Source organism: Drosophila hydei, unplaced genomic scaffold (assembly GCF_003285905.1).
Source record: "Drosophila hydei strain 15085-1641.00,03,60 unplaced genomic scaffold, DhydRS2 tig00000243-arrow-arrow-pilon, whole genome shotgun sequence".
Classification (NCBI taxonomy): Eukaryota; Metazoa; Arthropoda; class Insecta; order Diptera; family Drosophilidae; genus Drosophila; species Drosophila hydei.
The window spans coordinates 898,838-915,065 of NW_022045693.1; the positions used below are offsets into that span (position 1 = coordinate 898,838).

General features: G+C 43.1%; 4 protein-coding genes across 6 annotated transcripts; 2 read left to right on the forward strand and 2 right to left on the reverse strand.

Moving 5' to 3' along the window:
* Positions 1-130: 130 nt before the first annotated feature.
* On the reverse strand, positions 131-2,482 carry LOC111597418 (phosphatidylserine lipase ABHD16A). The gene is made up of 8 exons (XM_023312114.2): positions 2,134-2,482; positions 2,018-2,074; positions 1,628-1,929; positions 1,417-1,568; positions 915-1,336; positions 671-852; positions 332-599; positions 131-264 (listed from the first exon to the last, which is right to left on the reverse strand). Exons 1-8 carry the CDS (start codon positions 2,200-2,202, stop codon positions 154-156), a joined length of 1,563 nt encoding a protein of 520 aa, XP_023167882.1. The 5' UTR covers positions 2,203-2,482; the 3' UTR covers positions 131-153.
* A 92-nt stretch (positions 2,483-2,574) lies between these two features.
* LOC111597417 (NF-X1-type zinc finger protein NFXL1) lies at positions 2,575-5,788 on the forward strand. Its single transcript, XM_023312113.2, has 10 exons — positions 2,575-2,774; positions 2,833-3,449; positions 3,568-3,726; positions 3,781-3,897; positions 3,962-4,078; positions 4,144-4,275; positions 4,332-4,540; positions 4,598-4,781; positions 4,838-5,293; positions 5,355-5,788. The coding sequence occupies exons 1-10, from the start codon at positions 2,660-2,662 to the stop codon at positions 5,778-5,780; spliced, it is 2,532 nt and encodes an 843-aa protein (XP_023167881.2). The 5' UTR covers positions 2,575-2,659; the 3' UTR covers positions 5,781-5,788.
* On the reverse strand, positions 5,751-7,705 carry LOC111597419 (solute carrier family 66 member 3). Of its 2 annotated transcripts, XM_023312116.2 has the most exons (5): positions 7,377-7,705; positions 7,055-7,314; positions 6,128-6,248; positions 5,905-6,066; positions 5,751-5,797 (listed from the first exon to the last, which is right to left on the reverse strand). In XM_023312116.2, exons 1-4 carry the CDS (start codon positions 7,642-7,644, stop codon positions 5,936-5,938), a joined length of 780 nt encoding a protein of 259 aa, XP_023167884.1. In that variant the 5' UTR covers positions 7,645-7,705; the 3' UTR covers positions 5,751-5,797; positions 5,905-5,935. The 2 variants fall into 2 exon arrangements, with proteins under 2 accessions (XP_023167884.1, XP_023167883.1); XM_023312115.2 differs by lacking the exon at positions 5,751-5,797 and having other exon boundaries at positions 5,858-6,066; positions 7,377-7,704.
* Positions 7,706-7,856: 151 nt separating this feature from the next.
* Positions 7,857-15,383, forward strand: LOC111597423 (F-box/WD repeat-containing protein 7). Of its 2 annotated transcripts, none has more exons than XM_023312120.2 (8): positions 7,857-8,037; positions 10,382-11,744; positions 11,804-13,675; positions 13,805-13,986; positions 14,047-14,272; positions 14,344-14,554; positions 14,621-14,792; positions 14,897-15,383. In XM_023312120.2, exons 2-8 carry the CDS (start codon positions 10,443-10,445, stop codon positions 15,006-15,008), a joined length of 4,077 nt encoding a protein of 1,358 aa, XP_023167888.2. In that variant the 5' UTR covers positions 7,857-8,037; positions 10,382-10,442; the 3' UTR covers positions 15,009-15,383. The 2 variants fall into 2 exon arrangements, with proteins under 2 accessions (XP_023167888.2, XP_023167889.2); XM_023312121.2 differs by lacking the exon at positions 7,857-8,037 and adding an exon at positions 8,044-8,249.
* Positions 15,384-16,228: the final 845 nt, after the last annotated feature.

Consider the following 16,228-nt stretch of genomic DNA (forward strand, 5'->3'; position numbering starts at 1 on the left):
GTTATTGTATTGTACAACAGGGCTTTGACCAAGTTAATAATTTAATAAGCAGTTTAAAATGCACTAATTCTTAAACTAAATATTGTGGACCCCCGAAAAAACACTCCAATACCATACTTTTTTTGTGACTGCCAAAAATGAAAAATAAGGGTCTTAAGTAAATACAAAGCCATGCTCGATGGGTATGTCCCATGGAATGCTAAAGAACTCGCCCGGCAGCTGAGTGCAATGTGACGAATTGTAGTCGCGTAAATGCTTGCGCAGCTATACATAAATTGAAGAGATTATTATGATGAGCAATAAAAGTTTTTATAATAAATTGTAAGCTTACCAAAAATATTGCCATTTGGCTGCGCATTTCGTCATTGTATTCGGCTCCAATCAACATGGGATACGACTTGCCCTCATCCGAGGCATAGGTTATAAGGCGTGACATGCACAGCTTCTCTTCGGCCACGCTATAGCTATACGATTCCATGGGCTTTCCAAGCAAAGCCTTGGCATGCGACAGCTGTGCGGCTTTAAACAAATTGGGATAGCGATATTTAAGCACTCCCAGTGTGAGATAATTGCCACGATTCGTGTCAATACGGTTGTCCCTGCAAAAGGTAATATATAAAAATATATTATATGCATATGAAATGCAAACGAAAACCAGTATTATTCCTACTCAGCTATTATTTCATCCTCTGTCCGACGTATAAATAGCATCGGACCATTGTATTTAACAGCTAACTCAACATTATTCAGATTGCAATGTTTGCGTATGGCGATGCGGACGATGCCGCCTAAGCTGGCGGGCATACGCGGCTGCGCAAGGTAGAGTACATCATCAAAGGTGGCATCCAAGACCTAAAAATAAACAACAAAATGCTATTATAAACTAGTAGATATTTTTTTAATTATACACCCACCACTCCCTTAACATCGGGATAAATGGAAGCAGCCCACAGTGTGCTAAAGCCGCCAATGCTCCAGCCATACAATATAATATCCTCAATGGCAAAGCCCAGATGATTCATGGCAAAGCGCACCACAGCATCTATGGCATTTTTATCCTGATCCGGTTTCGGTTTGCCCGTGCTGCCGGCAAAACCCGGGTGATTCCAGCCCAACACTGAATATTTCAATGCAATAGGTGTGCCCATTATGCCGACTTCATAGAAACCAGCATTGCCCTCGGAGCAAATGACTAGGGTCTTTCCATTGCCTACATTGTCATTGCGATTGTCAATGAAGAGCGTATCGATTTCATTTGAATCAATTGTCTTTACTTTATAGCGAATGCCATTGTCGTCTTCGATAAGCTTGGCGCGACCAGAGATCAATGCGGGTCCTGCAATGTAGAAAATATTAGTGCTAGATTAACGGGTGCATTGCAGTCTCTGCTTTGGCAAGGAAACCAGGCAGACATACTCATGAACTTCTGCAGCAGCTTTACAGAGCCGGGATAGATCAGAGACAGCCCGAAGGTTTGTATGGCTATATAGGCAAGCAACTCGCATGGCAAAGTGGCAATGCTCGAGCTTTCGCGACGACTTACAGTAGTTGTGGGCTTTTTAGCATCACTGAAATATTAATATGTACTTTACATATTGTTAAACATAGCCTTTGCATTGGAACTCACCCCGCTATGGCCTTCACATCAAAGTCCACTGGCCAGGAAGAGAACTCAATATCAAATCGACGCAGTGCATCCGAAGATCTATTCTCTTTGGCCGAATTTAAAGCATTTATCATGTTTGTATAAGCACGAGACTGTCGACGACCAACGCCGCGCATAAATAATGATATTATGACTATTAATCCCACGCTTGTTGTGAGCTTGGCAAGCGTAGGAATCGAATCAGCGACAAAATAGCCGCGCCTATAGAGAAATGTGAAGATCAGCGGTGACGTATAATAACTGACCGACCAAACCACGGAAAGCTGAAACAACAAAAGTCCCAATTAGCAAACGTATTACAACACGTACACACAACAAACACACACACACACATGCACAGACACCTCTTACCGTTGACAAGATTTGTTCACCAAATTTTTCAGCTGCACCGGGCTCATACATTTTCCTCTACAATAATAGAAAAACTGATTAGAATTTTCCAATTCCACAATTTGTTTACTTCATACCTGCGGTTCAGGCACACCACGGTACTCCATGTACAATTTTGGCCCGAATATATAATTAAAGAAACTCATTGTGGAAATACTTATTTGCGTCTGCGTCTGAAAAATATTATTATATATTTCTTTAGTGGATTGTGAAAGTGAGCGAGTGAAACGCAGCTGCAATCGCAATATGATCTGGTTCTTTTTTCGTGATAGAGATGTGCGCGTGTTGCTACAAACAAACTAATAAAGATATATTATTTGTTGCGCACAAAATAAAATTTTAACTTCTTAAACGTTGAACTTTTTTTATTTACAATTGATATTTTAGTCGTATTAAATAAACTGAGTTAACTTATTAGCAACAGCTTCTGGGATAAATCTAGAATTTAGTGTTGCTCAGTGCCGTGTAATGAGTTAGAGTTGGCCATGGAACTGATTGGGAAGTCCGATGCATTTTGTTCCAGTTCGATTACATCAAGTCTTGGATGTTGTAGTTCGCAGCAGTCGAATTTAGAATTCAGCGCAATTTTTTTAGCCGGTCGAAATGGAAAAGTTTAATAAAGCGCAGGCCAAAAACTTGGCAGCTGCACAGAAATTAGTGAATGCTTATGCCTCCAGCTCTGAAGATGAAGGCGAACTGGATGAAAAGCATATACTTGGTATGAGAGATGCAAGCCCTTATGACGTGTCCTCCCTTGTAATATTTGCCTATTTTAGATCTTTTATACAAACATTACAAGGCTCCAGTGACTGCATCCAGTGACAACAATGTAAACCGCACCGCCACATTTCTGGAAAATACTCTGCACTCTGGCGCTGCTACGTGTCTAATTTGTATTGGCAGCATTCGACGCGTGGAATCCATTTGGTCATGCAAGAGTTGCTATTGCTTCTTCCATCTCAATTGCATTCAGCGCTGGGCCAACGACAGCGTTATGCAAATGAAAGTCAAGGCGGAGCAGCAGCAAACCAATGATAATCAGGGTCATTATAATCATCTGGGCGAATTTGTGCAGCCCAAACGCACAAAGTCTCTCCATTGGTGCTGTCCGCAGTGCCGTAGGGACTATCAACCAGCCGATCGACCCACACAGTATGAATGTTTTTGTGGCAAGGAGCCAAATCCGCAGCCGCAACCTTTCCTTGTGCCACACTCCTGTGGCGAAATTTGTGGAAAACTGTTGCAACCAAAATGTGGGCACGATTGTAAATTGCTTTGCCATCCGGGTCCGTGTCCACCATGCGCACAACTGGCGCACAGCTCTTGCCTCTGTGGCAATGCGGCTGTACGGAGCGTGAGATGCATCGACAAGAGCTGGCAGTGCGAGCAAAAGGTGTGTGAGATTAATAACATTGACAGATGAAAGTCTTATTAAACCTCTTAAAGGAAAAAATAATACGAAGTCTTATATGAAAACTTATGTAAAGTCTAATTCGAATCCTGGTTTCCAGTGTCAATCGCTTTTATCATGTGGCAAGCACAAATGCAATCAGCGGTGCCATCGACCTGGTCAGTGTCCGCCATGCACCAGTAAGAGCTCACAGCCCTGCGAATGCAAACGCGAAAAGAAAGTCGTGAACTGTGCGGAGCCCAAATGGAAATGCAGCAACGTAAGCAGCTGAAAATCTATAGTTTCATTATAAAACATGTCCCTCTTTATGTAGGTCTGTGGCGCTCTGTTTGCTTGTGGCATTCATACCTGTGAGAAAGTGTGCCACGCAGGATCCTGTGAAGGCGCGGAGTGTCCTTTCGGCGTGCGTAGCTGTCCATGCGGCAAGAGCGTAAGCTTACCAGAAACCATATTACTATATCTAACTACTAATATGTTTATTATGCTTAATGCAGATTAAAAGTGGGGGTTGTAACGAGCTACAGGAAACATGTGGCGACACTTGCCAGAAGCTCTTGTCATGTGGCAAACATAGCTGCGCACAGCGCTGTCATCGTGGCCCTTGCAACTTGGTAGGCTATTTAGTAAATTAAGCATATAAATTTGCTGTATAATATGTATAACTTCATTGTTATAGTGCCTAGTGCGCACGACGAAGAAATGCCGCTGCGGCCTACATGAAAAGGAGCTGCCCTGTTCCAAGGAGTTCAACTGCGAAACCAAATGCAAACAGATGCGGGATTGTGGCAAACATGCTTGCAATCGCAAGGTATAAAACAAGCAACTACACAGTCTATCCAACTGATGTCTTCTGTTTCTTTTCAGTGCTGTGGTGATCAATGTCCGCCTTGCGAGAAGATCTGCGGCAAACAGCTGAGTTGCAACAAACACAAATGTCAGTCCGTGTGCCACAACGGACCATGTTATCCGTGCAAGATGGAGTCTCAAGTGAATTGCCGTTGCGGCAAGACGCGACGAAGCGTCCCCTGCGGACGAGAGAAGAATGCGCGTATTGCGTGCCAGGAGCTATGTCGGTGGGTAGCTAATCTCTATACTATAAATTATAAGATGTCTAAAAGTCTACTTCTTAGCATTACGTCCAAATGTCATCATGCCATCAAGCATCGGTGTCACAAGGGCGAATGCCCGCCCTGCGTGCAGCCTTGTGGGTTAGTCAATGATTCCACCGGGTGTGGACATATTTGTAAGGCGCGCTGCCACGCAGCGCAGCGTGTGCCTCGACCAGATCAGGCGCCGCGTGGACAACAGCACAAAGTGAGTCACGGATTTGATGAAGCTTAAAGATATATATCTAATTATAATTCTTTCAGTACGAATATCGCGCTTTGCCGCATCCCCGTTGCGAGGAGAATGTCAGCGTTCGCTGCATTGGCGGACATGAGTTGGCCACTTGGCCCTGCTGGAACTCCAAGCCCACATCCTGCCAGCGTAAGTGCGCACGTCAGCTGAAGTGTGGCAATCATCGATGCGATCGGGTGTGCCATACAGTGCCAGATCCACAGGATATGCAGCAGCAAGTAGGTTGTGCAAATTGTGAACAAGGCTGCGCTATTCCTCGTCCTGCTGGCTGCACGCATGCCTGCGCTAAAGGCTGTCATCCACCACCTTGTGCCCCATGTGCATTTGTGATCAAAAACAAATGCTACTGTGGACTCAATCAAGTAATATACAAGTGCAGTGAATATTTTAATGAAGAGGGCAGTCTACAGGAGGTGCAGGAGCGACAACAAAGATTCAACAGTTGTGGCAATCGTTGCCTTAAAAATGTGCGTACAGTTGTGGAGAATATTCAATATTTATAAATAGCTATAAACTCTTTTTATGCAGTTCAATTGTGGCCATCGTTGCTTGACAGTTTGCCATCCTGGCCCCTGTCCCAATCCCGAGCTTTGCCGTAAGAAGTTGCGCATCTATTGCAAGTGCAAACGTCTAAAGCAGGAAATCGCCTGCGACAAACATCGAGCAGGTCAAACATCCCTCAATTGTGATGACAATTGTCAAGCGGAGCGCTCAAAGGCTCAAGCCACAGAGCAGCAACAGCAACAGCTTAAATTGCAGCAAGAGCAGGAGCGTAATCGACTGGAGCTCGAGAAATATGAGCTAAAGTTTGGCAAGCGCAAGCACAAGGAGCGTAAAACTTTGGATGTGGAGCCCACAAAATCCAACATTAATTGGCCACGTTTAAGCATCTATGCATTATCCTTGCTGGTCGTAATCGGAGCACTGGGCGTGGCATACTATGCAGACAGCTAGAATCAACTAAAGATAAACTGAAAAAAAATGCCAATGGGATTTGAATTTTATTAGTAAAATATTTTAATTTTTAAAAATTGTCAACAACTGTAAGTCCGTGTTTATTGAGTATTGGTTTGTTTACAATTAACTTCTAACAATTAGGTGAGTTTCTTTTAAGCCGTCTTCGTCTTCTTTTTGTAAACGCAGGCGGCGACAAAGACGCTTAGGCTAAGAAACGTGGATATCAGGAAATTTGATAGAAGCATCAAATCATGCGACTGCACATAAACTGTATAAATGCGAGCTGCAAATTGAATAAGGATTAGTTTAAAAATAGCCCGTTCTATTTGTATTGTTATACTAACTCATATTGGTGAAGGCGGACAGCGCCCATGTCGTACGGCTAACGGAGCTAGCATCCTTTGTACGCAATATAGCCAGGAGCTGGAGCACTTTGCTTGTTGCTCCAATCGGCGTGCAAAAAGGCTGTCAAAGGTTAAGTATTAGTGTAATATATGAGAATGTTTATGCTGATTGAACGATTGATTAACTAAACGACTGACTGACTGCCAACTTGAAGGACTGATTTGAATGGAAATAGTGCCCTTTAATGGAATACATCGTTTAAGCCAGATTAAAAGACATTGCTACTTATTTATATAAAAGCAGATTGAATGAGAAATTAATTGGCGGACTTACTGATAGTAACTAACTATATCTAAATTTTTAGGAGAATTTAAAGTTAATTCGTAATAGTTTTTTGAAGCATTTTGTATTTATTATATTATAGATTTTTTTTAGGCAACCTATACTATAATATATTTTCTCGATACTTCTCTTATTTCTTCAACCACTTCTTCCAGTAATCAGCTAAGCGGAAAATAAGCAACAATAGTCTTTGTACGCTGTAAGCAGCCTCTACTGTACTTTTGAGATACATCTACCTATGCAAATATCTCTTAAAACAATTGGTCTGCGACCGTTTATGTCTGTATATAAATAGAAGCAAGACAAATATTATAAAGCAAAACACAAATGACCTTCGCCAATGATTTAGTTAAAAGCTTCTCATTATGCTCAGCTCCAAAGGCAATCAAAATAAACAAAAACTGGTTTTCCAAAACAATTTTAAACATCACATAATTAGTTAAATAAATTAAAAAATGGAAAACGAGTTTGTGGAGTACGTAGCTGTTATCTAAACGGAAGGTTCTAATCAATATCTCAGCTGTATATATATATATGAGTTGTATATGTAAAGATATGGTTGGTTGATTGGTTTGGTTACTCACCACCAGGAACGTTAGGATGATAATGGGAAAGATTTTCAAATAGATAAGAGTCGCGATGGTTGCGTAGAATATGGCAAAGATTTGTGTGCGTTTGCCCAGCATATCCTGATATTTGAACACATAATAGATTAACACATATTCCTGCAATAGCAGCACAGGATATTCCATATAGGATAGAAAATCATAACCTGATGTATAATTGTAGGACATCATAACGGTATAGCTGAACAGCTCCAGGCACAGGCCAAAAACGCTGATACCTAGAATTGTATAAATATACAGATAGTGTGTGGGCGTAACAGTAGTGTGGGCGTGGTCTAACCTTTTGACGATTGGTTTTCGCGTATCGTATTTATTTGTGGCACCTTGATGACCAGACATGATGACACCGTAATCAAACTGAGCAGATCAGCTATTATAAGTATGATTCCCTTGTCCAGGTAATGGGAGACAAGCTCGCCGAGGCTTTCAGACGGCGCCGTTGCGTCCATTTCGGCAGCTAAACTTATATTAATGATCCACTTGGTTTGATTTAAATACAAACAATCGATAGCGGGCGGCTCTGTGTATCGATGCGCGCCTGCAGGCATTTTACGTTTTTACACAAAGTCTCAATTCATTTAGTACACAGATTTCTAATTTGCTTTTGTTTTTGCAAAGTCGGATTAGATGTGAATATGATAATTAATTTTTATTAAATAAAATCAAAATAATACCCAATATAATGAATTATCGAATAGTATTACTCAATGGTATCGATTTGTTATGCTATTACAATATATCGATACTAGCGTATCGATGCTTTGCGACGATACTTTGGTGCTGCTAACATACAGTGGCAGCGCAGCTCAAGTCATTTAGTTATTTTTCTGTCTGAATTTAAGAATTTTTGTTTTTGTTTGTCAGAATAATACAAGTAAGGTTAACCAAAATAGTAATACTGTGTACTAATGATAGCACAGTAAAGAAAACGGCAGAAAAACGTACGTGGTAAATTTAATTAAACGTGTGTGCTCGTTGGCAAATGCTTCTTGTGGATGGGCAAGTTTATGTGTGTGTGTGCGTGAACTGAACGCAAAAAGTGTAAAACGGATGAAATAGTTAAACAATTAAGCTCAACTGCAATTGGAAACCTCATGTGTGCAACATCTATATGAATTGTGTTGTTCAAAGTGCAAAAAAGAGATATATAGGGGTAAAGTAAACTCCTTTTCCTTATGCATGTCGTGACATTTGTTCTGTATGTGTGCGTACTTGAGCGTGTGGCTGTGTGTGTGTATGCATACGACGTCCGACGTAGTCGCTTTCGTATGTTGGCCTGTGTGTGTGTGTGTACAACAATGTTCACATTTTTTTCTTTTGTTGCTTGCTCCACGAATTTTGGGGCTGGCTCTCGCTCGGTGCAGGTGCAGAAAAGTGGGGTTAGGGCATGTACAATTTAGTTAGTTTACTAACTTTTAAGAATTTACATTTCTGTACATATGTTCCCTCATTCTCATGGCCGTTTTGCTGTATGACGTAGATAAATGGACAAAAAGAAAAAATGAAGACGGCATTAACGGACGGACAAGGTTCGGGGTATTCATTCTCGCTTTAGTCCTGTGGTTGTAGCACAGGTAACACGAATGCCGTGTGAAAGCGTACACAAAATGAAGTAAAACATAAATGAAGACCCTTTAAACCTTCAGAGGTGGTCGGTCAATATCTACATTTTCTGAGAAGGGGAGGGTTCTCGACATTCTCTTACACATCTGATCTCTTTTACGAGTGATGCAACACAGGATCTACACATACACGTGCTTGCGTATGTGTGTATATATATGTGTGTATGTTTGCGCGGAGAAAATTCCTATGCGATCGCTCTTTGTTGTTTGGCTGCTGCAAATGCACTGATCCCTTTTTTGCTGTCTGTACGCGTGTGCGTACGTTTCTGTGTGTGTGTGTGTATGCGTAAAATTGATGCTGTGCGCGTGCGAGTGAGAGAGACATTTCAGTATGACAGTCGAAGCTGATGACTTTGATGCTCGAGAGAGAGGAAGAGAGAGAGCAGAGAGCAGCGCAAACAGATAGCGGCTTAAATTGCAAGGTGTACGCTATCGTTGTTGTAGCTGCTGCTGTTGTTGTTGTTGGTGTGTATCTTTATTGCTTCTTCTTCCGTCCGTTACTTTTGCTCTTGTCATCGCATGCCTTTACCTTTTCTGCCTGGGCTACTGATCTGTGAGTGTATATGCATGTGTGTGTTTGTGTGGGAATGTGTTTGTATGTTTGTTGTAATACCCGTTTCATCTTCTTTGCCCATTCTACTTCGCGCCGTTTTAGCTTCTTCCGCCGATGCACTTTTGTGATTTCCTTTGCCAGTTTTTTTTGATTGCTAAGAAAGACGACAACGGCTGCTGTGGCGGCTGTTATTGTTGCTGCTGCAACAAACATTTTTCCCATTGCTTTTCCTTTTCTTTCGATTTTTATTTTTTTTTTTTTTGCAATTCTCAGAGTCTCATCATCATGCGAATGTGGTAGAGAGAGAAAGAGCAAGAGAGAGGAACAACAGACAGACAGACAGAAAAGTGCCTGCACACGATCTCCTCTCATCGTGGTTATTACTTTTGCCGCTTGCCTCTTTCGTCGTGTCTGCTTCGCGTTGCGTGGGAATTTTTTACAGAGGGTCGCTGACGCAGCTCCAAAGCGGCTGCGTCTTTCTTCTAGCGGGTTTTATATATTTCGGCTCAAAACTAGGATAGCTTCATAACTAATTCTTGTAAGTTGAAGACTTATAATTAATGTGTGGTGAGAAGATGCTGTTTATAAAATTGTACCTTGTAAGGATTATACAAAGAATGGCCTTCGGTCGTTTTAATATATGATAAGGATGATGGTTTCTAAATACATATCTTACATATCTTTGGCAAAGTGTTCTACAAATATATTTTTTTTTATCAAGAAAATGCAGATTTGCCCAAATTTAAAACGAATCTACAGGAAGAAGAGTCGGCTTAAAATCAATATGAAATAACAAGGAAAACAGACTCATCAATAAAAATGTCATAGAAAAGAGTGTATTACTTCGTCCGCTAGGGGCGTGGCAAAGAAACATAAAGTGCCAAGCTATACATTATATATTGCAGATATATCTACGCCCATAGGGGCGTGGAAGATCAGGTAAAACTGTATATTTTACAGGTTTATAGCTAGAATCCCAAAATAAGTTAGTTTTAAATCCGCTACAGATCAAAGTACATATTTCAAAGAATTTCACTGAAATAACATCTGAAATAGGAATAAATTAACTGATGATAAACCTTTTTTATTTATTTTTGGTCTACCTTTCAGTTGAGCATCGCTGCAGTGCAAGAAGAGAGATTGACTTTACCTGCCCGTAGTGGAAAGTATTATGGAAAAAGGATGTTCAGCTGCTAGCAGTAATTGTTCAGGTGCCGAGGACGACGCTCAGCAGGAGCAGAGCAGCCGAAGCAGCAGCAGCAGCAGCAGCAGCAGCAGCAGCTATAGCATCGATTTAAAGCCGCCAACACCTCAAGCATCACAGCCAAAGGCGAGCACTAGCCAAGCGGTAGACGTAACAGTAACTGAATCTATGTCCAATCTGAGGGAACAGGACGTGGAGGACTGTGTCTCTTCGAACTCGCAACATGGCTATGCCGTCGTTCTCGATGATGAGTCCAGTACCGAGACCACCGGGGTGCTGGAAACATACGAGATAAGCTCTTCCAATTCACTGCCGAATAGTACGGGAGCTGGTGCCGGAGCTGAAACAATGGGCGTCGTTGTTGTTGTGCCCGTCGATGATAGCTCCTCGACAGACACGCTTAATGGCACTGAAAACGAACGCATGAGCCGAGACGCTCCATCTGAGGAGGAGGAGGAGCACAACAGCCCAATGAATAATGTTTTCTTTAACGTTAACGACGAGCCGCCCGTTGTATGCCTTATAAATGATGAAGACGATTTCGACGAGGAGGAAATTGTCGATGAGGATGAAGAGGATGATGATGATGAAGATGCTGCGGTACGGTCCTGCTCCAATACATCACAAATGAATGGTACCGCTGCTGCTGCTACTGTTTCTGATGGCATCATCATGACAGCTGATGGCTCAAAAATATTTTTGGAAACGCCTGTCATCGAGGAGCCACAACAGTCACATACTCATGTCGGCGGCGCCACAGTTGGCGCCAATGCTGTTCAATCGGAGCTGCTGGCGGGCAAACCGAAGCGGCTAAGCGATGAATTCGAGGCGGAAGAAGAGCAACAACAGCAGCAACGCAATGCACCAAGAGGAGGAGTTAAGTCTGAAACAGGGCAGGCAATCGATGTGGCAACCAGTTCGTTACACGATCGCCAAATGTCCGTACGGCTTAAACAAATGAGCCTAACGGCCAGTGCCGAGGCGACAGCAGCCAATGCAGTAAATAGCAGCAACAACAGCAACAGCAACAGCCTGTCCCAGGCGGATATCGAGTCCATGGATCGCATTGAACGACGCGATTTTGAAACCGAACAGCGTTTGACCGGTGGAATTATACTCGGCAGCAATTCGCTCATCAACAAAAATCGCCTCAATCTAAGTCTGATCAATCGTGCAGGAGCAGCAGTTGGTGCTGGAGGTGGCGGTGGAGTAGCTTGTGATGATTGGCCTAGCAGTAGCCAGGCACGCGCCTTCTCTTCGGATAGCAAGGTAAAGACCATTAAACGACATTGTAGATACATATTAAAACTCTCTTTGTGTCCCACTAGTGCACCTACAAGGACCTATCGACGACGCCCACGAGCAGTCGCAAGTATACAAACAGCCGACTGAGCAAGTCCACTGCCAAAATCAACTTGGGCTCAACGCTGGCAAATGCCAACAACAATGCCTGTCCACAGCACAGTTCCAGCTCCAGCTCCTGCAGTACTAGCAGCAACAGCAACAGTTCCAGCAACAATTCCAAGCTGCCCATCGTGGTTATTGTGAAGCCCAACGGGAGCAGCAACGCTTCCACTTCCACAAACAATAATCGCACAGACGTCTACACGAATACCAACTCGAATGACGATAATCCGAGCTGTCAGCAGACGGACAAAGGAGTGGCCATCACATCCTTTAGCTCAGTGGGCTCACAGACACACAGCCAGGACAGTAGCGGTTGCAGTCGCACTAGCGTCTTGGCTTGTGCCAGCAGCAATAGCAACTCTCTGGATGTGGATGCGCAGCCCTCGACGTCAGCCACATCAACAGCGACTTCGACATCGGCACGCTGTCATTATGCAGCGGCTGCCACAGCGAAGGTAGCCGTAGCCACAAGGCATGTGAATGCAAGTGCCCAAACACAGGAACGATTTTTGGCACGCAGTGGACTAGCAGCTGGAGGTGTTGCAAATGCAAACAATAATCGCAGTCGTCGTCGTGTGGAGGCTACACGTAATAGCTCCAATGATGCCATTGTGCTTGGCATTGTTGTGGAGGAAAATTCAGGCAACGCTGATGGAGGCGGCGGAGGCGGAGTTGTTGAACCAGGAGATTTCAGTGCCGAGGAACCATGGGGCAATTGTGATGAGGAGAACAATTGTTCAGATTTGGAAGAGATATGCACTTGCCAAAACAGCATATTGGCCAACAGCCGCAGTGGCAGCAACGCTAGCTTGAGTGAAACGCTCGACATGGATGCCATTGATAGTTACCATGAGGAAACCATTTCAATACCACCAATCGAACAACAGCAGCAGCAACAACAACAACAGCAGCAGCGTAAACGTAAATACAATGAGAGTCGTCTGCTGGATGGTGACTACTCGATGAGTATAACGGGCAGCGGCGGTGCTGGTAGTGGTGGTGGAGCCGGTAGTGGTGCTGGTGGTGCTGGCAGCAGTTCGGGATCTGGCGATAATAGCCGTAAGCGTATTGCCTATGATTTTGCCTCAACCCCACGCTCCTCAACGCAGCCCTTAGGAAATGCTGCCGTGATGACGTTAACGATGACGCCAACCGGCATTTCTGCCACGTCACTGGGCGGTTGCTCACCAGCATTGGGTCGGCGAACGCCGCGTGCTCTGATAACACGCGATAATCCGCCGCCCGAGTTGCAGCATTGGTTGGCACAATTTCAACGCTGGTCCCATACCGAGCGTCTGCTGGCAGTGGATCGTCTGATCGATCATTGCGACCCATCACAGGTGCGGCACATGATGAAGGTGATCGAGCCGCAATTCCAGCGTGATTTCATTTCACTGTTGCCACGAGAACTGGCGCTGTTTGTGCTCTCATATTTGGAGCCGAAGGATTTGTTACGCGCCGCACAAACTTGCCGCAGTTGGCGTTTCCTCTGCGACGACAATCTGTTGTGGAAGGAGAAGTGTCGTAAGGCACAGATACTCACAGAGACACGCAGCGATCGTCCCAAGCGCGGACGCGATGGCAATATGCCACCAATTGCGTCGCCATGGAAAGCGGCTTATATGCGACAGCACATTATCGAGATGAATTGGCGTTCGCAGCCAGTGCGCAAGCCGAAGGTGCTCAAGGGTCACGACGATCATGTCATCACATGCCTTCAATTCTCCGGCAACCGCATTGTTTCCGGCTCCGATGACAATACGCTTAAAGTCTGGTCGGCAGTCAATGGCAAGGTAAGATCGGTGTAAAACTGCTTTCTATAGAAGCTATGCAGATAGAAGAATCTTGTTCGAATTTTTTCTTCTCATGATCAATATCTCAATATTCTCTAATCTCTCCTTCTAATATCTTTCCTTCTCTAGTGTCTGCGCACGTTGGTGGGTCATACTGGCGGCGTTTGGTCTTCGCAAATGTCTGGCAATATCATCATATCCGGCAGCACGGATCGCACGCTCAAGGTGTGGGACATGGAGAGTGGCAGCTGTGTACACACGCTCCAAGGACACACCTCAACGGTGCGCTGCATGCATTTACATGGCAATAAGTAAGTGATTGAAGCACAGCTAGCTGTGAAGCACCAGGTTTATCTTCCATCTTCACCCAGGGTGGTTAGCGGCTCACGGGATGCAACGCTGCGTGTGTGGGACATTGAGTTGGGCACGTGTTTGCATGTGCTGGTTGGACATTTGGCTGCGGTACGATGTGTGCAATACGATGGCAAGCTAATTGTATCGGGCGCCTACGATTATATGGTCAAGATCTGGCATCCAGAACGACAAGAATGCCTGCACACGCTGCAGGGTCACACCAATCGTGTCTACTCCTTGCAGGTAAAGTCAACTTATAACTACGCTAACTATAATATGCAAACTTTAACTAAACATAATTCCGGTTTCTACAGTTTGATGGCCTTCATGTCGTCTCTGGCTCCCTGGATACCTCGATACGGGTATGGGATGTGGAAACTGGCAATTGCAAACACACTCTAATGGGCCATCAAAGCCTCACATCCGGCATGGAGTTGCGACAGAATATTCTCGTCTCTGGCAATGCCGATTCCACGGTCAAAGTGTGGGACATAACAACAGGGCAATGTTTGCAAACGCTATCGGGTAATTCGAATTTAATTGATTGATTGATTCATTCACTCATTCATAAACTGTAATTTTGTTGTTTAGGCCCCAATAAGCATCAGTCAGCGGTAACCTGCCTGCAGTTCAATTCACGCTTTGTGGTCACCAGCTCCGATGATGGCACTGTCAAATTATGGGACGTCAAAACGGGCGATTTTATTCGCAATTTGGTTGCTTTGGATTCGGGCGGCTCCGGTGGAGTTGTCTGGCGCATAAGGTAACTAATAAGTTATAAATGAGTGTGTGCTAACCAGTAGTTTATTAGTAATAAATAATGTTAAGTACGTAACACTTTACTTATATTTCGATTTCCATTCACAGGGCGAATGATACAAAATTGATATGCGCCGTGGGCTCACGCAATGGTACGGAGGAGACAAAGCTTATGGTACTGGACTTTGATGTGGAGGGCGCTTGTGTCAAGTGTTCATAGGAGCTGTATGGCCAGTTCCAGTTCCAGTTCTGTTCAGTTCAATTTGCAAACCGTGTGTGCAAAAGGCGCACCTTACTCTATGTTATGATAAACGCGAGAGCCGCTAAAACGCTTTAGCTCGTTACGGGAGCGAGCCAGCTGGAGGCGATATCACACATACACACATATATGTACACACACAACTAACACACACACACACACCCACACGTACAGATGACGCGTCTATCTGTCATGCATAATCGAAACGTTATCGTCGCTTGCCTTGCCAACAAATGCAGCTGCTCACACACACACACACAAATATATACACATACACATACAAATTACACACACACATTTGGGAGTTGTGAGCGCGAGTGTAAACACGTTTTCAATGTTATCATTTGTTTTGCTTTTATATAGCCAAAATTTGTTTTTCACAAAAAATAGAATAATTTTTGCTTCTTAGTTCTTATTGATTATGAATTACGTACATAAAAACAAAAAGATAAACATATATATATACATATATATATCTCATAGCGAGTCGAATGTTTACAAACATACATATACTACTACTATATACGTATTATGCATATACATACATACATAATTTTGTTCCGTATCGAATGAACCGAAAAAAGAAAAGTTTTATGAAAAAACAGCTTTATATTGATATATATATTGATTAAAATTGTAAATTGTTTAATTGATTGATTAATTATCATATCTATAATGTTAATATTGCCGTTAGATTATTTTGGAGTCAAATTATTGAGTTGTCGTTTCTGGTTCTATATATATATATACAAGTATATATATATATAAAGATTCTGTGGTTTCGTTCGATCTGTTTTGTTTACTGTACACACACACACATGCGTATGTATTTGATTTTTTTTATGTATTTTTGTTAAAAGGCTTCCCGTGTGTGGTAGTTCCGTTTAAATTGTATGTTGGTATATGCTTAAAAAAAACGAAAAAACTGAATGAAATTTTCAATTTTTTGTTGCCTGCTGAAAAGGTGGGCCAAAGCCGTATATAGAGATTTTAGTATTCCGTGGTACTCAATTCGTTGGAGGAAGGGGCAGCTCACACACACACTCACATACACATACACATACTAACACAAATACACACACACACTTACAAAAGCATTAAGCGAACATATATTTTAATTATAGACTGATTTATTAGTAATTGAAATTAATCTACAAATTTAAGCATAAATCTGAATAAAC